The sequence below is a fragment of the Balaenoptera borealis genome, assembly GCF_965194805.1.
Source record: "Balaenoptera borealis genome assembly, chromosome: 13".
Lineage (NCBI taxonomy): Eukaryota > Metazoa > Chordata > Mammalia > Artiodactyla > Balaenopteridae > Balaenoptera > Balaenoptera borealis.
This window is the reverse complement of record NC_138870.1, coordinates 83,596,087-83,622,152: the sequence shown is the minus strand read 5'-3', so window position 1 is coordinate 83,622,152 and position 26,066 is coordinate 83,596,087. Positions and strand designations below refer to the sequence as shown.

Below are 26,066 nucleotides of genomic sequence, written 5' to 3'. Positions count from 1 at the left end.
CATTTTAACAATACTGATTCTTCCAGTTCACAAACATGGGATATCTTTCCATTTATTTGTATTGTCTCCAATTTCCAACACAGTTGTGTTTTGATGGCATCTGTCATACACACTGTTATTTGCTGATTTTTTAGTAGCAGTTACTCTAAAAAGTAATAGCAGAAGGAAAGAAAATTTGGAAAATCTAGTCACAGGTTTTTGATTTTTTAGTTGAAGTGTTAGAGGTATAGGGAAGGACTTACAGATGGTGGGAGGTAAGGGAGTTTTACATCACCCTTGGCAAGACTGTGTAAAGGAATTTGGTGCTAAAACTCAGAAGGAATAGAAAACTATTGAGAGTAGAAAGGAAAAGAAATAGGATATAGCTGTTCCTTTCTTCTCCTCTTTGCCTTTCAGCGGTATCTCCCCTACTTCGTTTGTTGTCCATTGCAAAAGGGATCAGATTTGAGATTTCAGGGATGTTCCTTTAAGGTATACTTGCATGCTAGATGCCATGAGGGACCCTAGGTTACAGTGACACTGTACCTGACTTCCCAGAGCTTACAGTCTGGTTGAACAGGTAAGACACAGACATATAACAAGAGAGCTAGCACTACACACCCTTGTATATCAAGTGTCAACAGCACAGGGCAGCCCACAAATACTATAGAAGTTCAAAGAGAGAAGTGAGCAAGAAAGGCTTTAGGTGAATTTTAATTTCATCCTTGCAACATTCTAATGATAAAGAAGACAGGGACATTCTAGAGTATGCAGAGGTGTTATATATTTGGGCCAAAAAGATGCACATGGCACGGTTGAAGACATGGAAGAGATTTGTCTGGTTGGAGTTAAAGACATTTTAGATTAATAGGAGAGAGGGCTGGAGAAGTGAAAGGCATGGTTCTTGATCTAAATCTACCCAGAGGTATCCATAATTGCACATTTAAGTAACAAAGATTATATTCAAAATTTTGCTGATAGGATTATTCAAGGATAGGGTAAGAAAGTTTTAAGTTTCTGTTGTACTTAAAAGAGAAATAATGCCCTAATTCAGTGCTTTATAATTTCCAGAGCAGCTTCCTAGCCATTCTCATTCAGTCCACAGAAATCCCTTTTAGTCTTGGAAGGCTGTGTAGACATATACATTTAGATGGATGGGTGGACGATAAGTAGGTAGGTAGGTAGATGGGTGGATGGATACATGCATAGATAATATGCAAGAATATATACACACACCCACATTTTTAAAAATATTTTTTCATCTACTGGATTGAGAGCCCTAGAGGACTGAATTTTTTTCTTCTTTGGTGCTCCCAAATTGCATTATATGTGGAAGACATCCAGTAGATGTTTGCTGAATAAGATTATTATTGGCCCTTCAATATCACACCTCAAAGATGTTAAATATCACTTAGCTAGAAGAAGAATCAGGGCAAGAACAAAATGCCATGACTGTCTGCCCCAGAGGTCCTTCTATCCACCATACCATTCCAGACATGGATTATTACAGCCCAAGAAATGAGAGAGAAAATGTCACAGTCAAAAATCGAATGCAAGTTCAGATGAGGATTTCTGGAATTGTGGGAGTTGAAATTGAATGACACACAGGCACTTTTGCCTTGATGCTCTCAGTGGAAAGTGTTTAGAAATTATTACCAGGAAGGGGGGAAAGCTTTCACATTTAATTGCGATTTTAGTTCTGCAGAGGAGAACAAACCTGATAAACTTCCATCTGAGCTTCCATTCTGGGCATTCAGAGCACTTGGAGTTTTGTTAGAAGAGGCCCCTCTGAAGGTAGATGAGCTCTCTAGACTTGCATGGGAGCTGCTGTCCTCACTTGGCAAATATCTAGAAAAGGGAAGGGGGAAATAATCTACCCTTTTAAAATGGAAGGGGGGTTCCGCATGCAGCGTGGAGCTGTTTCATCCAAAATACCATTTAAACAAAAATAAAATAAAAATCCCTCCCTAAATAAAAACCCAGAAATAAGAAGGATGCAGTCCCACGGTGATAACCAGAATCGCCTGTGTGCTCAACACTGCCTCACATGTAGTCTCTGGAGGATTCCAGCTACCTGTGTTATTTCACGTCTGTCAGCTAAATCTGAACTCCAAAATATAACAAATGCAAAATGTGACACTGAGGAACATTATCTGGGTTTGTGATTTCTCCCTGGAGGACTGGGTCCAGCCGGCAATAAACGGATTGAGATTTCATGTGGAACATGGAGACAGACTGTCGCTACATGACTCTTCTTCATGACTCACGTGCATTCCTGCAGCGTTCTCTGGTGTTTTTCATATTGTGTCTATGCAAACATGGCAACGAAAATGGAAGTTGTAGGATGATAGCATTTTTAAAGCACGTGGAATGTTTGATATTGAGAAAAGAAGCACAAGCTAAATTTCCAACAGTGAGGGGGGTGGTTAATGAATTATGACATACTTCTCAAAAGCAATAATATGGTAACATGGAGTTACTTTAAATGCCTGCTGAGGGTAGCATAAGTAGGAAAGTTCTTTAGGTTTAGTACTGAGTGAAAAAAAATTATGGCGAAAATTGTACTTACAGTATGACAACCACAACACATAATCATGGGGACAAAATGAAAGAAAATGTACCTAAACACTAAAAGCCTAGGATAACTCATCCTCTTATTTGTTTTTCTGTATTTCCTGTCTCTATAATGGGAAAGAGTATTGTTATTATAGTCAAAACATTAATTTTTAAAAAGAGAAAAACATGTTTAATTTATATCACATTAAATTTAAAGAGGGAAAAAAAGAGAAGTCTGGGTACCCTGACTTCCAGTTTGCTGTGACATATATTCTGATGTGACCTATTCAGTGTGAGGGTAATGTCATGATATTGTCTAGCAGAATTCCCACAGCTAAACCCAGAAACATAAATGACAGTGACATAATATTATAGCATTGTCACTCAGCACAGTTATTCTCCTATTGCCAGGGTGTGCCAAGGGGTTTCTGAAGTTGTCTTCTTTAATTGATACTGGAGAAGATTCCCAGAGGCAGCTACTACTCTGATGAATGAATACCAATATGCAGCAGGCCTGTGTTGTTTCAACAACATTCCTTCCCTTTAACCCACATTTCTCATGATAGTTGTAATAAAAACTATTAAGAAAACATGCAGTAACTTTAATTTTTTACCTATTGGAACTCAGCAGTTGGAACCACTTTCTTATCCTCATATGTAAAATAATTTATTCTTAGTTAATGGTTTGGCTCTGTAGTTTTTTATGCCCAGTTTCTCTGTGTTTCCTCTTCGAATCCACCAAATAATTTGTGGCAGAAACTTGATATTGGTTTTTTAGTTTGTTTGTTTGTTTTAACATCTTTATTGGAGTATAATTGCTTTACAATGGTGTGTTAGTTTCTGCTTTATAACAAAGTGAATCAGCTATACATATACATATAGCCCCATATCTCCTCCCTCTTGTGTCTCCCTCCCAACCTCCCTTTCCCACCCCCCTAGGTGGTCACAAAGCACCAAGCTGATCTCCCTGTGCTATGCGGCTGCTTCCCACACATTTGGTAGTATATATAAGTCCATGCCACTCTCTCACTTCGTCCCAGCTAACCCTTCCCCCTTCCCGTGTCCTCAAGTCCATTCTCTAAGTCTGCATCTTTATTCCTGTCCTGCCCCTGGGTTCTTCAGAACCTTTTTTTTTTTTTTAGATTCCATATATATGTGTTAGCATACAGTATTTGTTTTTCTCTTTCTGACTTACTTCACTCTGTATGACACTCTCTAGGTCCATCCACCTCACTACAAATAACTCAATTTCGTTTCTTTTTATGGCTGAGTAATATTCCATTGTATATATTTGCCACATCTTCTTTATCCATTCATCTGTCGATGGACACTTAGGTTGCTTCCATGTCCTGGCTATTGTAAATAGAGCTGCAATGAACATTGGGGTACATGACTCTTTTTGAATTACGGTTTTCTCAGTGTATATGCCCAGTAGTGGGATTGCTGGGTCGTATGGTAGTTCTATTTTTAGTTTTTTAAGGAACCTCCATACTGTTCTCCATAGTGGCTGTATCAATTTACATTCCCACCAACAGTGCAAGAGGGTTCCCTTTTCTCCACACCCTCTCCAGCATCTATTGTTTGTAGATTTATTGATGATGGCCAGTCTGACCAGTGTGAGATGATACCTGATTGTACTTTTGATTTGCATTTCTCTAATGATTAGTGATGTTGAACATCCTTTCATGTGTTTGTTCGATATTGTTTTTTGAATTGAGCAGAATTGGCTCAATATCTTGGAACAGCTAAATCCTCAGTAGGTTACCATTACTTTACCTTTTACTCCGATGGGGTTCCTTCCTTTTACATGCAGTTAACTTTTCACCCAAGCGGTGATGAAAACCATACAGAATTCTTTCTACCACAGTAACCATTGCTCCGGCTTTTTGAAAACTGAAGGTTTACAGACTGACTGGTCATGGATTACGGTGCCTGGGGTGAGAGGATCTCACTGTTTCCCTATCTGCTTACAACGATGATCAGATGTTAAGCTGTTCTCACTCAAGGCAAACCCAGCTGCCTTTGGACTTAACTTTTCCATAATGACTATCTTTCTTTGGAATAGTCTCTCTGTTGTTTTGCCAATTGGATTTCTTACTGTCAACTTTGGAGTTTTGAAGCCAAATGTCACCCTCCCTACCTCTCTAATATTAGTCAACTTGGATTGAATCTTAGGTTCATGAGGACTTCTTGTCCTTTGTGTATATATGCATTTCACAAGGAATTCTGTAAGGTACACCCACCTGAGCTCTTTTGGCTTGAAGCTTTAACCCTGCCGTGAGCCTTGTCCAAAACTGAAACTGTGTTATTTTAATGTTTTCAGATGATCGAGACCCAGTATAAATGTTTTGAACATGATAACTCAAAATAAAAAGCACCATCTTAAGAAGCATCATAATGTGTAACTAATAGTGTAACTAAGACCAAACAGTATAGAGGTTGATAGCAAGAAGAAGAGTGTGGTGAGTGGTAAAGAGCCGGTTAAGAATCAGGTGCAGATCCCAGCCAGGATACCTGTTAGCAGTGAGACCTTCAACAGATTACTCAGTATTTCTAAGTCTCAGCTTTGGTATCTCTAAAATGGGAATGATACTGTTATTATAAGAATCAAATGAGATATTTACACATATATAGTACACTTGGAATAGTTTCTGGCACAACTGGAACATAGCAGATGTTCAATAAATGTAATCATCAGTATCTTCTGTAATATGGGATCATTTCTGGACTTCCCTGGTGGCGCCAATCTGCCTGCCAACGTAGGGGACACGGGTTCAAGCCCTGGTCCGGGAAGATCCCACATGCCCCGAGCAACAAAGCCCGTGCGCCACAACTACTGAGCCTGCGCTCTAGAGCCCACGAGCCACAACTACTGAGCCTGCGTGCCACAACTACTGAAGCTGTGCGCCTAGAGCCCGTGCTCTACAACAAGAGAAGCCACCACAATGAGAAGCCCACGCACCGCGACGAAGAGTAGCCCCCGCTCACTACAACTAGAGAAAGCCCGCGCGCAGCAACGAAAACCCAACACAGCCAAAATATAAATTAAAAAAAAAAAAAGAGATCATTTCTAATATAGAAGGAGAGTTACCCAGGCGTTCTTGACATGAACCATCATTCTGTGTTAATTTGTTCATTCTGTCCACCCATCTGTCTGTTTCCCTCTTCAGGCTAGTTGTGTGGAGGAGGCAGCAATGGAGCTTAGTGTGGAGGAGGGCCTCAGCTTACCTCCTATTGGAGATTGAATGGTGGGATGGGAGAATAGGATGCATTCTTTTAGATTAGGTCTGATATTAAAGTAATAGCTAGAAACCAGACCCATTACTACCAGTACACATCGCTTCAATGAGGGTTTTTCCAAGGTTAACCACATCTCATGATGCAAGGCACCAGCATATTTGTTTGACATCATTAACTTCATGAAAATGACCAAGTCCCTGTTTTTCCAGGTCAGATTTCCTTGCATCCTTAGAGACCATTAGCTGGAATGAGCACACCATGAGATTGTGTCTTCTGTGTGCTGGCACTGTGCTGATTATTCTCACCGTTTCACTCTTCATCTTTCCAACAACATTTGAGATTGGCATTAACTTCCTCATTTTATAGGCAAGAAAACTGGGATCAGAGGAGTCAGGTAACTTGCCCAAAATTGAGTTGTCAGAGAGTAAACCAAAAGCAGCAATGGAAGTTACACCAACTCAATTTTATCACAGTTATTTGTTATTTAGTGTCAGTTGTTTGTCAAAATAATTTTGAGTGTCTTTATTGCTATAAAAACATATCTTGGGACTTCCCTGGTGGTCCAGTGGTAAAGAATCCCCCTTCCAATGCAGGGGACGCGGGTTCGATCCCTGGTCGGGGAACTAGGTTCCCACATGCCACAGGGCAACTAAGCCCGCGTGCCACAGCTACTGAGCTTGCGCGCCTCAACTAGAGAGCCTGCATGCCGCAAACTACAGGGCCCACGCGCTCTGCAACCCATGCACCACAACTACAGAGCCCACACACCCTGGAGCCCACGCGCCACAACTAGAAAAGAGAAAACCCACACACCACAACTAGAGAGAAGCCTGCGCGCTGCAACGAAAGATTCTGCATGCCTCAACGAAGATCCCACGTGCCGCAACTAAGACCTGACGGGGCCAAAAATAAATAATAAATAAATAAATAAACAATAAATCTTAAAAATATATATCTTTTTAAAAAACCAAACATTTCTTAGCAGGTTTTAGGGGCCCAAGGCCCAAAGCACCATCAGCATCAGGTTCAATTCCCTACTGAGAGAAAGGCAGTGGGGATTTTTTGGGAGCAATTTATATCTAATAGAAGCTTTGGCAAAGTAATTGAGAATAAGAATAAAAGGGAATAAGAAAATGTAGTGGTTTTTAGACTTGCGAATACACTTGAAAAGGTTAATGTTGTATTTTTCTGAAATGGAGGAATTCTTTGATCTTGATGCTTAAAAAAAAGAAACAATGAAAGAATATAAGGGTATTTCTCTGGATTGTATGAACAGTATTGCCTGCAAATAATCAGCCCAGGGACCACACTTACTTAGCATATTTGTAAATCACCTGAAAAAAGGAGTATATGGTGAAATTCCAGATTTGCAAAAACTACTAAGCTCCTCTGGGTAGTGAAATGCCAAGCTGGCTAATATGAATATAGAAAGATAACACAGGGTTACATGAGTGGGCAGAAGGATGGCAGATGGGCTTCTGCATGGACAACTGTAAGATAAGGAATGTAGGGAGAAGTCATTCAAACCATCCTTCCAAGATTAAAGGGCTTTCAACTATCAGCTATAACAAAATTAAGAGGTTTTACAGTCAGTGTATATTTTTGTGCCTAGTTATTCCTACTGCAGCTAAAAAGCCAGCCAAAAATCAGGAGTGCTTAGAAAGGGCATTTTTAAAAGCAGGAAATAGTAGCCCACTCAAAGGTAAGGCCATGGTTCACTTACACCTGGAATGTTGTGAGTAATGTGTTCAGCAGACCTGAAGCAGCTGGAATACAGGAGGAGAAGGTACAGAGAGAGTGGACTAAAAGGACTGCTTTATGAAAACAACCTGCAAAGATGAGAGGATTTATCAGCCTGGGAAGATGAAGGTTTATAAAATCAGAGGGATGTGGTGCAGGTAGACACACGCTGATTAACATTTACCATCCCCATCCTCGACAGACGTGGGTCAGAGAGTGAGTATAAAAGGAATAGAGCAAATTTATGGTTATCAGAGGGGAAACATGGTGGGGTTAGGGATAAATTAGGAGTTTGGGATTAACATATACACACTACTATATATAAAATAGATAACCATCAGGGACCTACTGTATAGCACAGGGAACTCTACTCAGTATTCTGTAATAACCTATATGGGAAAAGAATCTGAAAAAGAATGGATATATGTATAACTGAATCACTTTGCTGTACACCTGAAACTAACACAACATTGTAAATCAGCTGTACTCCAATATAAAATAAAAATTAAATTAGAAATTAAAAATTTTAAAAAATTTTAATTAAAAAATAAAAGGCATAGAGCATCATGCTAGTTTAAAATTGAAATCAGATTAGGCAGAAAAGCCAATAGGCTAACTGACAGATAGGCCAATAATAGTTCAAGGTAGCACAGGATGAGTGCCAAAGAAATGCCCGCTTCAACCTCTTAAAACTTGAAAAGAGAAATTTTTAAAAAAAAATCATTTTCACAATGGGTCATTTACTTTGGGAACTAGTTACCCAACAAGGGTTGTTCTATCCTGGTACTACACTTGTGCAGAAAAGAGGTGAATATATTTCTTATGAATGGATTTATAATTTGTTGTTTTAAAAAAGTCAGTAATATTTGGAGATATGCCCAAACTTTGCTGTTTGCCTTGGCGTAAAACAAGTTTTGGAGTCAGGCAAACCATATTCACATCCCAGAGCCACCGCATACTGACTCTTAGGTGGGCTACTTAACCACTCTGAACCTCAGTCTCCTCTTCTGTAGAGCAAGAAGAACACCTTCCAGTTAGGAATGTTGGGATGAAGGAAAGAGTAACATTTGTAAAGCTCTGGGAAGGGCTGAGAACAGAGGCTCTCCGCAAGGCTTGGTTTCCTTTGTCATCTCTTCTACACTATGCCCTCTGCAGCCCTGTCAGACTCAAAAATCCCACCCTGGGGAGACTCTGGTCAGGCAGTACTTGATTCTAACCCTACTTTGCTACTTTCATCTGTATGAACATTCATTCTTTCATATTCATTGAGCCCCCACTATTTCAAACATTGGTTTAGGCGTTTGGGAAATAGTAATGATAAAGATATACCTGCTGTCTGGAAGCTTACCTGGGGGAGAGGGCTACACAAACACTAAACCTGCAAATAAAGTTATTTCAGAGGATGGTACGAAGAGGATCACAGGGTAGAGTGTGACGGGGTGAGGGCTCAGTTCTTTTAAAGAGGAGATGGGAAGGGCCTTTGTGAGAAGACAGACAACACTTAAGCAACGTCCAAAGGGATGAGAAGGTGTCATTTGAAAATTGCTGGGGAGCATTCCAGACAGATGGAGAAACAAGGGTGGAGGCCCCAAGGCCAGGATGAGTGTGGAATGTTCAAAGAACAGAGAAGGCTGGAGGGGAGAGAGGAGGGGACACAGAGAAAGAGAGAGGGCAGGCAGCCTTGTTGGAACTTGAGGCCAGCTCAGGACTCAGATTTTATTCTGAGCCATAGGAAGCTATTAGAGGGACGAGGCTTGACTTCTGCTTTGGAAGGGTCCTGTGGCTGCTCGGGAGAGAGTCAGACCCTAGGGCAGCCTGAGTGACAGCACTGTCCCTGCTTTCTCTTCCTACCCACACTGCCTTGCCGCTCCGTTCCTCTCTCTCTGGATCCGAGGGGACACACTGATTTCACACCACATCTCTCCCGGTGCAGAGGTAACTTTGCACAAATCTCTTTCCGCTCCTTCATCTTTTAGGACACGTAAAAATTATTTTTCTCAAGTGAAATATTTAACCCAAATATATGTCTTTTCAGGTTTTAAAAATCAATTTGATTGGCCACAGGAAACGTATCTTGGCATCTCTAGGAGACAGGCTGCACGACGACCCACCCCAGAAGCCCCCTCGGTCCATCACGCTCAGGGTAGGTACCCAGCATGCTTGTTTTGTCCTCCACTCTTATCCTCGAATATTACTTTGTGCAATAAAATAAAAATGATTGAAGCAATGGGTCAGGAAGTACAGGCTGTTTTCCATGTAGCCTACCTCCCCTGTATAAAAAACTATCTCGCCTTTGATAGTGTTTTCTACAACAAGATTTGTTTTTCTCGGTTGGTTAAATATATATTTTTGAGATTTAAATTAACATCTGAAAAACCACCACCTTTAGAGAACCTCTCCGCTACACCGCATACCACACACCCCTCTACACCAAGAGAAGAAATGAGTTTTCTGTCAAACTCCTCAAACCCACAGGTAGAAAATCGATGAGGACCAGAGTTAAGTTAAAGGTCAATTTAAAGTTAACCTTAGGGTCTTCTGTTTTTTAAGAAGTGAAAATTTTTCAGCTTTACCCACTTCAAAAATTAAGAATAGAGAATCTAGAACTTTATTTAGTAAACTATTTCAGCTGTCTTTTAGAATTATGGGGTAGAAAAACTAGGAGGAAGAGAGAAATAAAGTGGAAGAGGAAGGAAGGCAAGAAAGAGCAGAGGGAAGGAGACAGAGAGAGAGAAGATTGCCAGGCAGAATGGCAGCGGGAGGAGTAGCCAGTGGTCCCTGGTGTTCATGAGGCCTGTAGAAACGTTTCAAAAACTTACCGTAAAGGCAGGATCGCCATGACCAGTTGGAGAGTTCCAACTCTGTTCTCTTTATTGAGTCCTGCACTTGCTTGCTTCTGATTCCTTTTCTGCAGGTGTCAGAAAGGGTAGTGATAATAAACGAACACAAAAGTAGTACTTAGACGTCACTGCCAGCGACGAAATGCAGTCGAATGCCTCTTATCAGTGGACTTCAGCAACCAGTAACTACTGTCAGCATCACAGAGGATCGAGCAGGAGAGGAGCTGTTAAGATTTTAAGGCTGATTCAGTTTTAAAGGTGAAGAAAATACACAAAGCCTTCAGGAAATGCAAGAGAATTGGCTCCAGGAGGGCCATGAGGAAAACTGACGATTGGGGCAGTTGGAATACACTGGGATATTTGGAGGCTAGTGAGGGCTTGGGGAGTAGTGAAGATAGAAGAGGACCTAGTTCTCCCTCAGTAAGAAGCGCCTCAAATAAATTGGGGGAAAATGAGGCTAGGAAGGGATTATTGTTTTGCCTTCGTTTCGCTGCACAAAAGAGGAGAAAGATACAGGCACCATCAGTGTGACCATCCTAAAATGACCCTTTCGAGGAGTAATTCCCTGCTACTTACCCTACTGTCTTTCCTTCCTCTGCTGAACCTCTCCCTCTGGCTCTCTGGAAGAGGTCTAGGGAAACAACAGACAAATCAAAGACTGAGGTTCCCAAGAAAAAGTGTAGGACCTTAATCCATCAAAGGAGGTCCAGAACATCTTGGGGAGAAGTAGCCTGGAGAATCGGCACGATCCAATCCTCCACTTACTTGCAAACATCAGAGCCCGGCTGTCTTCCCCCCTTTATCTTACTTCTTGACCAGTTTCCCCCAGTTCTCTTTGCCATTGAAGCCCATCCTCTGTCATTACATGCATTGCTCTGCAGTTTGTGCGTGTGACATGCCATTTCCATACTGTGTCCTCTTCCTGGCAAGGATTGCCAGGCTACTCTTTGATGAAGGATCAGCACCCATGAGGTCCCACTTTAGCTTTCTTGTCATGGCATCTACCATGGTGAGGCCCCTCTGTCCACGTAGAGACACAGTTCCTTCCCTTGTAAACACAAGTGATAGTGTCAGGGGTGCCCAACATATGTGTGCCTCTCTCCTGGGATCATCCATGGTGCTGGCTCAAGAAAACAGAGCCTGATTCTTGATATTGTAAACCTTCAACCTGAAATGCTTAGTGGGGAGGTATTGATTGTGCCATTAATAAAATGGTGGAACGTCATCGATTCCTTGGCAGTTGATTCAAAAATGACTCCCCACCCCCGCAGTGTGTCTTGTCAGTGTTTCACAGTTTTGAAACCAGAGGTCAGCCACAAGAGCATGGTATTTATTTCATGATGTATTTCCATTCAGGAACCCAGTGGTAATCACACTCCTCCTCAGTTGTCTCCATCACTTAGCCAAAGCACTTACACCACTGGTGGCTCCCTAGACGTTCCTCACATTATCATGCAGGGCGATGCAAGGAGGAGAAGAAATGAAAACTACTTTGATGATATTCCCCGATCAAAACTGGAGAGGCAGATGGCCCAGGTAAGGTGTTCAAAGCCTCTGTGATGTTTTTGTCTTTCACCCATATCAAGTAATGCATTCCAGCTTTGAACAGTTGCTTACAATGGGTGCCTATTGTGCACAACGTAACTGGAATTTTACCATTTTATGCCATGACTTTCGTTCTCTGCTCAGTTGAACTAGAATGAAATGGACCTTTCTGGGAATGGAATGTATACACAGATCCTTGTTATCCATTTCTTTACTGAAGAAATTATGTCTGATCTCTTTGCACCCAGAAAGTCTTTGCCCTAAAGGGAATAATACTGTGTAAGAATCAAATCATAATGAAAAAAATAAATCATAAAAGTCTAGATTATAGACTGTAAATTGGTCGGATGACAGGGCAAAAGTTGGGGGGTGGGGGAGTGTTAACTCCGAGAAATGTGGTTCATTTTCTCCCAAGTTTACACATTTGTTTAGAATTGTGCAGTGGGGACTAGTTGCATCCATCTCATGCTGTCACCTTGAGTGGTTGAAAATGATGCCGCTGCCTGACACAAATAACTGAAGAGAGAGGTCTGTCCTGTTCAGACCTTTCCATGTTTTGGGTGCGGATGTCCGTGTTTCACCTGTCCGCAGGTTGCTGCTCAGGAACTCAAGTCAGCCGTAACCAAATAGTGGTGCTGTTCCTAAAGCACATTCAGATGGGCAGCTAGCTCTGCAGTGTCACCCCGAGGCTCACAGCTATGGATTTGTTGACAGCTGTTGGCAGAATCAACCCTTTTCATCCTCATTCTAGGTTCAGACTGAGCGTTGAGAGGCTTCTCTGCCTCCCACACCTAAGATGAGAATCTTGAGGTGAAAATTTGACTGCAATTGCGTTGCCTTGGTTGTTAAATATTTTTCTCAGCTGTTTGGTGAGATGCTGTTTTTTTAAAGCCTTTGGTAAACATTCAGTGCTGCCACTCACGAGAGAAAAATGTGAAGAGAATGTTCTGGAAGCCATGGCTATTCTGCCTGCATATGCCCTGGAGAGAAGGGGTCTGAGATATTGTGTCTCCTTTCAACTTGCTCAATATCGAATTGTTCTCAGGGTTCTTTGTGCAGAGAATAGCAATGTTGGGATTATGGAGAATCTTTTATTGAAGGGAGGTGGAAAATGTGGGAGAGACAAGAAAAGAATAATTTTCCCTCTCTCTCTTGTTAAGTATTGTCTTTTAATCCTTATTACTGTTTTCACTGATGTTTTTTTAAATAAAGAATCTAAAAGCTTTTTTCCCCAAGATGTTCATACATTTCCTGCTATTTGTTAGTATCTGTGGATCACATATGTGGTTAAATTTCTCTAATGACAGCATTTCAGAGACATGGTTTGTTTTAACCTTGAACCATGTAGTGTTTATGTATTAATGCAAACTGGGTCTTTCCTGGACCCTTTTCTTCCCTGGATAAGGGCGGATCATCCATTAACAAGCATTTGCTGTTATTGACTGTGCCAAATTCAGCAACAGAATCACCTGTCTGAACTGCTCATGTAATTTATGCGCGTTCTCCACAGAGTGCAGTTTTTTTCAGAGAGGAAATTAATTACTCTTTTGCCTGAGTATGCACACTCAGAGGTAATCTAGCAATTGCTCCCTTATGGTCTTTGTGAGATTCACAACCTAGGGGCAGTATTACCGTCTGAAGAGCCTAGATCTTTTTCTTGTCATTCCAATCAGAATGCATCCCTTTCTGGAATTGTCTTGCCCTTGAGAAAATTGAATGAACTTTTATCTGGCCAGGTGAGAAAGGCCAAAATGCACAAAGAGAAGTGAGGTAAGCAGTGGGTGAGTTGGGAGCTATGGAAGGTCTGTGTGAATGTGCTTATTTCCCTCCCGCCCCGTGTACTGCTCACAATGATCGGATGACTGACGGAGACCTAGGCCTCCATCAGCAGCCAGGAGCTTATTAGAAGCTTTCTAAAATCCCACTGCTCAATACAGCACTTTTGCTGCAGAATAAATAGGAGATGGCACTACAGGAATCCAATCGATAAGAAAAAAGGATTCTGAGATTGCAGCTCTTTAGGCTGTGTTAATTGCAGTTTTTTATTTGTCTTGAGACTCTTTCCCAGTCTAGAAATGCCAAAAATCGTGGAGAAATGAATGGGTACCTTCTAAAAAATAGCGCCATTTCAAAACTTTAACCTGTCAAAATATGAAATACTTGGTAATTTTGTTGTTGAACAGTTTTATTTATGTGACTTTTTCACCACTCAGCCACCCAATTGATGTTTTTTCTTATTCTTCTGTTTCTGGTCATTTGCTGTAATAATTTTTGAAATCCGTTTGCTTTTTTTTTTTTTAGAACCCATCAAACTGTCTCTAGACCACATCTTCCCCAAAGTTATGCCCTTAGCCAGTAAAGCTGAATTCAAGTCTTCTTCCTAAGGACTTGAATTAGCAATTTTAGCAATTAAAATTCCTGTAAGCAAGCAGCTAGTTACACCTCCTTCCAACCAGGAGCTCAGTCCCTGAGGTTCCTTCCCAAGGGGTTTCTCCCAAGGGGCTTACTTGAGGTTGGTTAATGCATGCCTAACCAGTCTGTTTCCCACTAAAAGGCAGAAGTCCACCTTCAGGCTTTCTTACTTACTTACTAAAAGAAAGGAAAACACAATTAAAAGAAAATCACCTGGACAAATCCTTATTCTCAGAAACCCCTCTAGTGCTTCAAGTTTACCTGAGCCCCCAGAAGAGTGATTTGGAATTCTAGCCGTAGGCCAGGAACCTTAAGCTCTTGGTGGCTGCAGTAATTCATAGGAGCATAGCTTTTGCCTAGCAGATGTGTGGAAGTGCTTTAACTTGAAAAACCAATGCTGAACGTTAAATTGAGATAAAGTTAATGTCTATTCCACCTATTAAATTTGTTCGTTAGCAAATATTTTTTTAAAAGGTAACACAGTGTTTGATTACTTGTTTTCAATTCGAACCAATGTTTAAAATACTTGCCTTGGAATCCAGAGGATTTTAAATAGTACGGCTGTTGTTTGCTTTTATTCTGATGTAAGCAATATTGTGACATCAAATTGTCTTAAATAAATATGTGAGAAACAAAATCAAGTTCAGTACTAATAGGATTTTTGAAACCATGAAATGTAATGATGTAAACACATCTAAACAATGGATTGCCTATCATGCTGAAAACATGGCTTTCTAGCCTATAATTCTAAATTGGACTCAGCTCAGAAGTTCTAAAAGGCTCCCCTATTTCCATATCCCTAATAAATAAATGTTGCATTCACATTTGTATGATAATACCTTAATGCGTATAGAGCTTGCTTTTAAATTTCCAAAGTACTGTCACATCTGTCATCTCATTTTAGCACAAACAAAGTATCCTACACAACTATTTATGTGTGTGTAGCACATGGCAGATCAGCTTTTAAGACCAAGTTCTGTGGAGATGAGATAGTAAGTGAAAATATGAAAAATAATAACAGAAGGAGGAAAAATATTTCCAGTATTTAGGACCTAATTGCAATATTTAGAAATTTTCTTGAGTGATATTTAGGAGAAGTCAAAACATTCTTAAAATGAATAATAAATGAGAGTAATGGAATTAATAAAGTTTAGGGACCACATTCTCCAAAGTTATGAAAAAAGGAAAAGGAGTTTCCCAAAGTGAAACTTATAACCATTTATTTATAACCAAATACTTATGGAAAAGTGAAATAATACTTCTATTTTCACAAAATAAAAAAGACTCCTAAACAGTAACAGAAAACCCACACTATGGAAGTTCTTGTGTTTTGAATGCTCTCATCTAATTAGAAATATCAATATTGCCTGAGGCAATTACCTTACCTGATGCGTACAAACCTTAGAAACAGACATTATCCACATTTCAAAGACTGGGAAACAGAAATTATGTGACTTGGTCCGGGTAGCACAGCCAGAAAGAAACCAAATCAGAACTTGCCTGGGGCAATATGTCAGGCACTAGAAAGGCTTTGTCTAAATTGCTTCTAAATCACTAGAAAGTTGATTCAGTTGAAAGTCTAATATATCTTGATCCAAACAGTATTACTTAATAAGTATGACTAGATCAATTACTTCTTTATTTGAAAGCACTTTACATATTATATTAGTTCTACAAATGGTCGTTCTTTTGATACTGTTAGAGGAAGAGAAATGGAAACTGGGCCACATAGAAGCCCTGCCATGGCCCCATCCATGTCTGAAATTCCACATGCGGTATCTTATTTAAACCTCACAGCAGCCCCTTCTATACTCAAGGAACCCAGCTGGGTGAGTGCTTTGCCTTGCAGCTGCTACACGGCAGAGCCAGGACTCAAGCTGTCTGCCTGACCATGTCCTGTTCTATGGCCCCTGATGCCCAGTGGGCGACTTCTATTTTAAAATGATATAGAATATCTTAGTAACAGTTCAATACATACTAATTTCCCATATGTTCTAACAGATTATACATTCATAGGAACAGTGGGCAGAATGAGGATAAAATTGCTAGTAGTTTAGTGGAAACTTACTGAATCAGCTCATGGTTCTCACCATAGAACCCTTTTTTAAAAAAATACTTAATTTAAAAAATTTTATTTTATTGAAGTATAGTCGATTTACAATATCATGTTAGTTTCAGGTATACTATGAGTCTGTTTCTGTTTGGAAAATAAGTTCATTGATATCTCTTTTGTTTATATTCCACATATAAGTGCTATCATATGATATTTGTCTTTCTCTGTCTGGCTTATTTCACTTAGTAGGATAATCTCTAGGTCCATCCATGTTGCTGCAAATGGCATTATTTCATTCCTTTTTATGGCTGAGTAATATTCCATTGTATATATATAACCACATCTTCTTTATCCATTCATCTGTCAATGGACATTTAGGTTGCATTCATGTCTTGGCTATTGTGAATAGTGCTGCTGTGAACATAGGGGTGCATGTATCTTTTTGCATTATGGTTTTCTCCAGATATATGCTTAGGAGTGGGATTGCTGGGTCATATGGTAGTTCTGTTTTTAGTTTTTTAAGGAACCTCCATACTGTTCTCCATAGTGGCTCTACCAATTTCCATTCCCACCAACAGTGTAGGAGGGTTCCCTTTTCTCCACACCCTCTCCAGCATTTATTGTGTGTAGATTTTTTGATGATGGCCATTCTGACCGATGTGAGGTGGTACCTCATTGTAGTTCTGATTTGCATTTCTCTAATAATTAGTGATGTTGAAGCATCTTTTCATGTGCTTTTTGGCTGTGTGTCTTCTTTGGAGAAATGTCTATTTAAATTTTTTGTCCATTTTTTGATTGGGTTATTTGTTTTTTTGATATTAAGCTTCATGAGCTGTTTGTATATTTTGGAGATAATCCCTTGTCGGTTGCTTCGTTTGCAAATATTTTCTCCCATTCTGAGGGTTGTCTTTTCGTTTTGTTTATGGTTTCCTTTGCTGTGCAGAAGCTTTTAAGTTTAATTAGGCCTCATTTGTTTATTTTTGTTTTTATTTTCATTACTCTAGGCGATAGATCAAAAAAGATTATTTGTAGACTTTTTGATGATGGTCATTCTGACCGGAGTGAAGTCATACCTCATTGTAGTTTTGATTTGCATTTCTCTAATAATTAGCACTGTTGAACATTTTTTCATGTGCCCATTGGCCATCTGTATGTCTTCTTTGGAGAAATGTCTATCTAGATCTTCTGCTCATTTTTTGATTGGATTGTTTGTTTTTTTTGATACGGAGCTATGTGAGCTGTTTGTATATTTTGGAAACTGATCCCTTGTCGGTTGCATCATTTGTAAATATTTTCTCCCATTCTGTAGGTTGTCTTTTCGTTTTGTTTATGGTTTTCTTTGCTGTGCAAAAGCTTTTAAGTTTAATTAGGTCTCATTTGTTTATTTTTATTTCCATTCCTCTAGGAGATGGATCTAAAAAGATATTGCTGTGATTTATGTCAAAGAGTGTTCTGCCTATGTTTTCCTCTAGGAGTTTTATAGTATCTGGCCTAAAGTATTTAGGTCTTTAATCCATTTCTGAGTTTCTACAGTGTTTATTTGTTGATCCTCTTAGTGGAAACCCTTCCTGCACATTTGGTAGAACTCTGCCCTCCTCCCATGTTCGTGAAAAGCTTTGTAGGTAGCTGTGGGGTTTACTGCATATACAGAGAAGTTCTTGCCTGTGAGGGTTTCTCCAATTAGTGGGTGCTGTTTCCTTAGCAGCGTCTTCAGTTGGAGTTTTGATTTGGTTTCTTTCAGGCTGTGTGACCTGTACCAAGTCATGCGACTTCTCTGAACTTCGGTTTCCTTGTCTTTAAAACATGGATAAAGACTGCCTCGCAGGCTTGCGTGTGTCAGATAATTTATGTTTAAGTATATTCTAAACTGTAAATCACAATGTATATATAGATAGATAGATGATTTGACTATCAATTCAGATATATCATCTATCAGTCCCTAATTCAAAGGTCCCTGATTCATTGTAGGGCCAGTTAATGCCAAAGACATTAGAAAGGTAAGTGCTCAGATGGTTGTAGCATTCTATAAAGATGATCCTTTTGTTCCAGTATTATTTCCATGCTTAGAATGTATATTGAGAATGGAATTGGAATTTTCCTCCTTATTATTTTAATCGTTTAAATATGAAGGCTGCCAAGGAGCATCTCTCATGATGGAAAAGGGGTCTGTGAGATGATCACAAAGCCAGGGAAAGCAGAGGCGAGATGGAAGAGTTCTCTGCAAATTCAGCATACAAAAGTATGTAGCAAAGGATATCTTACAGTAATAACACGTTATTATCGTAACATGGTAAGGCAAAACATTAAGTGACAAAGAAAGGATTGTTTTTGACTTAAATGAACTTTAAAACTTGTTTGAAATACAAAGTACACAAAATTGTTAACTAGAAAGCATGGATAGCCCCAAAATCCATGAGGCAAACACTGAGCCAGCCTCTGAGAAAGAAGGGAGTAATTTATTCTTCTGTATTTTCTCGGGAAAGAAAGCCTGGTGTTCCTAGAAATTCTACCCACTGCTCTCATGTTATGGAATTTACAGAATCAGCCTTCAAAAAATGGTACAACTGTGTTGAAAAGAACAGCATTTTACAAAGTGATTTTTCCCCCACTAAACAAGTTTTATTACTGAGTTACATTAGATTTTTTTCAAATGTCCATGAGTTAGTGGCTAATTTTTAATTTAGATTTTCATCACCTCACCACTGCTCAGAAAAGCTCAACATGTCCATGACTTCAAAAATTTTTTCCATGAAGGTCTAAAGAGCAGCTTCTAATACTTAAGCACAGACAGATAATATATAACCCAAAAAAGAAGGTTAAGAATAAACTCAGTAAGCTCTTCCATCAGGAGCTTCTGATGTGACAGCTTGTTGAGTTGACAAGCTAACACACCAGCTTCAGTGATAACTTGGGATGTTGATGATATCTGTGCCCTGTTTCAAGCCAGGAACTCTGGACCGTCAACCATCTATTCCCAAAGGCATCATGCCAAGCAAAAGTGGAAAACGGTGCTTTCGTACTTGGAATTTAAACCTGATGTGTTGTATACCTAGTTTGTTAATGTGGACGGTTAACTGCCTTTTCTCAAAATATATGCTCTCCCTATACTACAAAGCTACAGTAATCAAGACAGTATGGTACTGGCATGAAAACAGAAATATAGATCCATGGAACAGGATAGAAAGCCCAGAGATAAACCCACGCACCTATGGTCACCTTATCTTTGATAAAGGAGGCAAGAATATACAATGGAGAAAAGACAGCCTCTTCAATAAGTGGTGCTGGGAAAACTGGACAGCTACATGTAAAAGAATGAAATTAGAACACTTCCTAACACCTTACACAAAAATAAACTCAAAATGAAATAAAGACCTAAATGTAAGGCCAGACACTATAAAACTCTTAGAGGAAAGCATAGGCAGAACACTCCATGACATAAATCACAGCAAGATCCTTTTTGACCCACCTCCTAGAGAAATGGAAATAAAAACAAAAATAAACAAATGGGACCTAGTGAAACTTAAAAGCTTTTGCACAGCAAAGGAAACCATAAACAAGATGAAAAGACAACCCTCAGAATGGGAGAAAATATTTGCAAACAAAGCAATGGACAAAGGATTAATCTCCAAAATATAGAAGCAGCTCATGCAGCTCAATATCAAAAAAACAAACAACCCAATCTAAAAATGGGCAGAAGACCTAAATACACATTTCTCCAAAGAAGATATGCAGATTGCCAACAAACACATGAAAGGATGCTCAACATCACTAATCATTAGAGAAACGCAAATCAAAACTACAATGAGGTATCACCTCACACCGGTCAGAATGGCCATCATCAAAAAATCTACAAACAATAATGCTGGAGAGGGTGTGGAGAAAAGGGAACCCTCTTGCACTGTTGGTGAGAATGTAAATTGATACAGCCACTATGGAGAACAGTATGGAGGTTCCTTAAAGAACTAAAAATAGAATTACCATACGACCCGGCAATCCCACTACTGGGCATATACCCTGAGAAAACCATAATTCAGAAAGAGTCATGTACCCCAATGTTCATTTCAGCTCTATTTACAATAGCCAGAACATGGAAGCAACCTAAGTGTCCATCGACAGATGAATGGATAAAGAAGATGTGGCACATATATACAATGGAATATTACTCAGCCATAAAGAGAAATGCAATTGAGTTATTTGTAGTGAGGTGGATGGACCTAGAGTCTGTCATACAGAGTGAAGTAAGTCAGAAAGAGAAAAATAAATACTGTATGCTAACACATATATATGGAATCTAAAAAAAAATGGTTCTGAAGAACCTAGGGACAGGACAGGAATAAAGATGCAGACGTAGAGAATGGACTTGACACAGGGAGGGGGAAGGGTAAGCTGGGCCGAAGTGAGAGAGTGGCATGGACACATATGCACTACCAAATGTAAAATAGATAGCTAGTGGGAAGCAGCTGCATCGCACACGGAGATCAGCTCGGTGCTTTATGACCACCTGGAAAGGTGGGATAAGGAGGGTGGGAGAGAGGCTCAAGACGGAGGGGATATGGGGATATATGTATACATATAGCTGATTCACTTTGTTATACAGCAGAAACTAACACAACATTGTAAAGCAATTATACTCCAATAAAGATACTAAAAAAAAATTTTTTTAAGTATATATATATATATATATATATATATATATATATATATATATGCTCTCCCCATGACAGCTTTGGTGCTGGAAATTCCAATATGATTATCGTCTTATGGGCAACATTGAAGTGTTACCGTCTATCCTGTACCACAGTCAAAAAAAAAAAATAATAGGAAGAAGTAGGAGAATCACTCAGATGGAGTCGCTTTTACATTTTGATACTCATCTTACATGTCTCAATTCTTTCATTCTCTGTCAAGTCCATCAGTGAGGCACATTAGATGACCAGGAGTTTGTTCTGACCGACGCCATCAGACCTAAACACCTCCACTCTCTTTGCTAGGGAAGCTGTGATATCTCCACCTACGCATCATGTGCTGGTACTTAACCAAGGAGAATGTTTCCAATTAAAACCAGACCACGGATTTTTTTAAAAAACATGAACAGAAAGGATCCTATTTTCAACTGAATAAATAATAAATCGGACAATATATAAAAACCCTATTTTAGTGGAATTGACCTTGTGATATTTAGTGGCGCCTTAGGCTGGCTGACATTGAGCAGCATGTTTGCAAAGAGGCACACCAGGCTATCTTTTTCCACTTGTTAAATTTTTGGAATGTTTCTTATTAGATTCAGTCCAGTTCTTGGGTCCACAGGTCAGTGTTGGCTGTTATAATCTGACCTTGATATGTTTTCAAGGGTAGGAGAATTCTCTTATTCTCCTTCTCCTTCTTCCTTTTCTTTTTCCAGTATTAAAGAAAATAAAGGGAAGGTGTTTAATGTCTAGAGGAAATGGGGCTTATTGTGCGGTCCTGTCTCAGTTACTTCCGTTTGTGTATGACTAAAGTAATAAATCAGTAGGGACTCTTCTGAGTGCATGCTAGTAACAAAAATCCAACTCAAGATGTCTTAAGCAGAAAAGGGCATATATTTGGGTCATTTTTGCTACAAAGTCCTGGTAGCCTGGGTTCAGGTGCTCATATGACATCTTGGTCTCAGGCTCTTCATGTCTTAGCTCTGCTGTCCTCTGGGTTGGCTTTTTTCCCAATCAGGCTTTCTCTACATGAGGGGAGTTTCAGGTCCAATTCCTGTTAAACTTGAACCTGTGAGAGAGAGGGCTTATCTTACCAAGAGTTCCCCAAAAAGCCCCAGGATTGAGTCCCATTGGTTCAGATCAGGCTGGTTTGGATCTTTTATGTGTCCTGAGTTAATCACACAGGAGAGGAGCATGTATGTGCGTGGTGTGTGTGTGTGCATGTGTGTGTGTGTGTGTGAGAGAGAGAGATGCGATTAGCCAGGCATAGGTCACATGCCTGGAGATGGTTTTAGCTCCACCTGAACCACGGGAACTGAGGGATGGCAAAGGAACTCCTCCTGTGGACAGGCTTTCATGAGCAGAAGTGGCCATGGTCTCTGGGCAGACAGAAATAGCAGTGGTGGGCACCTGAATAAACCCATTCTGACGTCCGAATTCCAAGAATATCTGATGGACAATTGTTATATTACATGGGTATTCGTTTCATTTTTGCATACTTGATTTGATGAGCTTTTTTAAAATACCAGATTTGAAGTAATGAGGTCAGAGTTAAAAATTCTGTCTCTGATATCTGATACCTCTGTAATCTTGAACAAGCCTCTTAGCTACTCAGAGCCTTAGTTTTCTCTTCCTCAAGTGAGATTAAGGCCCCCTCACATCACTGTTGTGAGGCACAGGTAAAGTAGTAGTTGTCACAGTAGTTTACAAAGTATGCAGCTCTACATTTGGGTGTTTTTAGAAATTATTATTATTTTGAGATAACTCTAGCTTCCTTCTACACTATGCTTTTTCAACTGCAACTGGGAATAAATGCATTTTAAAGTAAAGCTCATAATATTTAGCTGTGTTTTACAAAACTATTTCTATTTTCCAGCTGTTAAGCCCCAAACTAATACCTTTCCACAGATATGGAAACAATAGTTCTTAGGATTGCAAACACTGTACAGGAGGTTCCTATCTGTGTTATAACCTAGTTAGCATTGGAGCTCTTTGGAGAGGATTTATGGATGATATCCATACTTAAGTACTTTTAAATACTTCATGAGTTAACATATATTAAAAATATGTCATTTTATTGTATATTAAATTTCATTTTACTTCTCTTATAGTAAAGTGTATGAGTGCTACATAGGGGTGAGGCCTGACTCTTCCTTATTTTTTAATTCCCTGTAATAAGCATTCCATAAATACTTGTTGACCAGATTACTTTACACAGGTATTAGGTACCACAAAACCACAGGTTTCCAGGACTCCAGCTTAGACACAAACTGGGATGGTCTCAAATCTTCTAGAGAAACAAACTACCTGGAATAGTAGCATATCACCTGCCAAGCTTAGATCTGGTAGTTGGTTCATCGTCATCATCGTCAGAGCCAGCACTGATTAATACAACTTTATAATGAGGAAACTGAGGCTCGGAGACTTTGTGTTGCTGACCCAAGGCCACAGAGATTGTAAGAAGCAGAGCCAGGATTTGAACCCAGGCTGTCTAGCTTCAGAGCCTGTGCTTTAACCACTGTGGTGATGAACACCCGGGTTGTGTCTATACCAGCAGACATGGCACATTCTAAAAATTCTAGAACCCCAAAAGGCTTCAGTGCAATTTTTTTTAGTCCTTTGACAAATTCTGTTACTAATATCTAATACTTCATGTAAATGCAAAGTTAATAGAGAATTGAACCTCTAAGGTGGTGTGGATAAACGTTGTATTTAAAGAAGATCCTTTGCTCTTGACATCCAACTTTTCATTCTTTACAAATCAGGGGTAGCAAACAATTGCTTCACATAACCAGTTGTGAAATGATGTGACCCGCCCCCCCCGCCCCTTTCTGTATCGGTCTCTACTTTGAGGCTTGAATGTAGTATCACAAAAATGTATAGTAACTTGCAATATCTACATGCATTTATGGCTAGAGGATTCTTTTGTGCCTCTGTTAACGAAAAGCAGAGAAGTTTAGGGTGGGAGGGGGCCAGAAAATGTGTCTTGATGCAGCACCCCTTCTAATACATCCTTAATAAACAGCCACAAGTTTATTCCTGAACTTGTCCCTGTAAGGCAGCCCCCACTTTGTGAGGCAGCCAGCCCCATCATCATCGGAAAAGTTCTAATTAATAGAACTCTTGCCTTATATGGACTTGAAAGGAGCCTCCTTAAAGCTCCCATGTAGTTAGTTAATGCTATCTTCTGAAAACACGAAGAATAAATCTACTCCCTCTTGCTGAGAATAGTTCTTTAAGACTAAAGACAATTTGATGTCTTCCCTCCACTATATTAACCACATCCACATCTTGCCAGTGTCATTCTGATAAGTGGGACGCAGGCTACACAGCGTCCGGATTCCCCAGCTCTGGGCATGTCTGCTTTGTTGATGTTCATGCTTAACAACATTGAGATATGGTTAATTCTTACTGAGCTTTTCTTTATGGAAATGTCCCAGCCTTTATCAATGGCCATGAGCAGTGCTGTGTGTGTGTGTGTGTATTTTACCTTAATGCAGGATTTTACATTTATATTATTCCTTTCCAGCTCAGACAGTTTTATCAAGTTGTTTGTCCAGTAATCCTATTATGTCAATGCCGTTTTAGAACTTGCTCAATGCTCAAAGTATCAGTGATCCTTCCCAACTATGTAATATGCTGATTTTAAAAGTGCACCTCAAAAAAGTGTGCCTTTCAAGTAATTCCTCCAATGTATTGATTTCAGTGCTGAGCAAGGCAGAACTGAGGAAAAACCTGTGTAGCCTTCTACCAGCGACCTCTTAGGTTGGCATCATGCAAGAGGATTAAATCAACCAGACCTTGTTTTCCCATACATTCCACAAGGAAAAAATGAGGAAATAGTGCGGTCTCAATAAACATCATTGAATGAATGGCCTGTCCAATACCTCTTTTTTTTTTTTACCAGAGGCAGGAACCAATGTTGAGCATATAGTTAATAAATGGGATTAAATTTTTAAAATGACATCTTCGATTTACAAGAAAGGAAAATAATGTATATTTTAAAGAGATGTTACAGGCAAAGAACAATTAATACTTTGCAAAATCGAATTTCTTTGCAGCAGTTCATGTTATGATAAAAAAGCTGATCGCTGCAGTTCTGAATGAGTGATTAATATTTCTGCTAATGGCCCTGAAAAAATGTTTGTATCAAGAGTGGTGGCATCCAAACTTTGAGGGAGAACAAGTAAAATAGCCCATATTGCAAGAAACAGCGTGATCCCAATTGACTTAAATTCCCTGCAACATCCAGGGAACGTGGGGAGCTGAACAGTAAGATCTGGATGGTAGACAGTGTTCCATTTTTTTTCCTCTGCTCTGTTTTTTCTTTTCCTGTGAAGAGATTTCATAAATAACTGTGTAATGTCATTTAGGGCTACAACTGTCATATTAGGGAATGCAGGTCATGTATTATCTCTACAAATGAATAACAGGTCACATAGCTATAGTTCTCTCCTGTTTTGGCTGCTGAGAGCTTACTTTATGTGCTGTCAGTAGCAGAATCAGAGTTTACAGGGAAAGAGGGAAGAAAGACGGTGGGGGGTGGAGAAGAGGAGGGAGGAGGGGGGAGGGAAGGAGAGAGGGAGGAGCGAAGCAGGGAGGAAGTGAGTGAGAGAAAGCTGTAACTTTGGGCAGGCAGCAAGTAATATCAGAATTTGTATCATGTCAGCGTACTTATGATGAGACCGAATGTAGTGTTTACTTCCTCCCACTTTTGCTAGATTGATTCATTCCGACGCCAGCAATAATGGGTCACACATGGAAAAACAGCTATTGGCCTGGCTTTTCACTTCCAGCAGGTGATTACCAATCTGTCCAAGAATTTCCCTGATACGGGGTCAAGGTCACAATCATGAAGGTTTGAGAAGACTGCTCATCAGAAAAGTGAAGAAATGATGGGGAGCAGGAGTTTTTTAGCCCAGCATTCCCTGCAAATAAAATAGTTGATCAGAAACCTTTTACAGAAAGGGTCAGTGGTAAGAAACCCTGAACTTGTGACGGTCACAGCGTAGTTGA

General features: G+C 39.8%; 1 protein-coding gene across 19 annotated transcripts in view; it reads left to right on the top strand.

Moving 5' to 3' along the window:
* The window catches only part of ANKS1B (ankyrin repeat and sterile alpha motif domain containing 1B), a 1,131,483-nt gene that overhangs the window by 1,035,327 nt on the left and 70,090 nt on the right, over nt 1-26,066 (top strand). For all 19 annotated transcript variants that reach the window (XM_082349568.1, XM_082349580.1, XM_082349581.1 and 16 more), the window contains 2 exons: nt 9,551-9,658; nt 11,712-11,891. In XM_082349568.1, the coding sequence (XP_082205694.1) occupies nt 9,551-9,658; nt 11,712-11,891 (288 nt within the window). The remainder of the gene's footprint in view (nt 1-9,550; nt 9,659-11,711; nt 11,892-26,066) is intronic.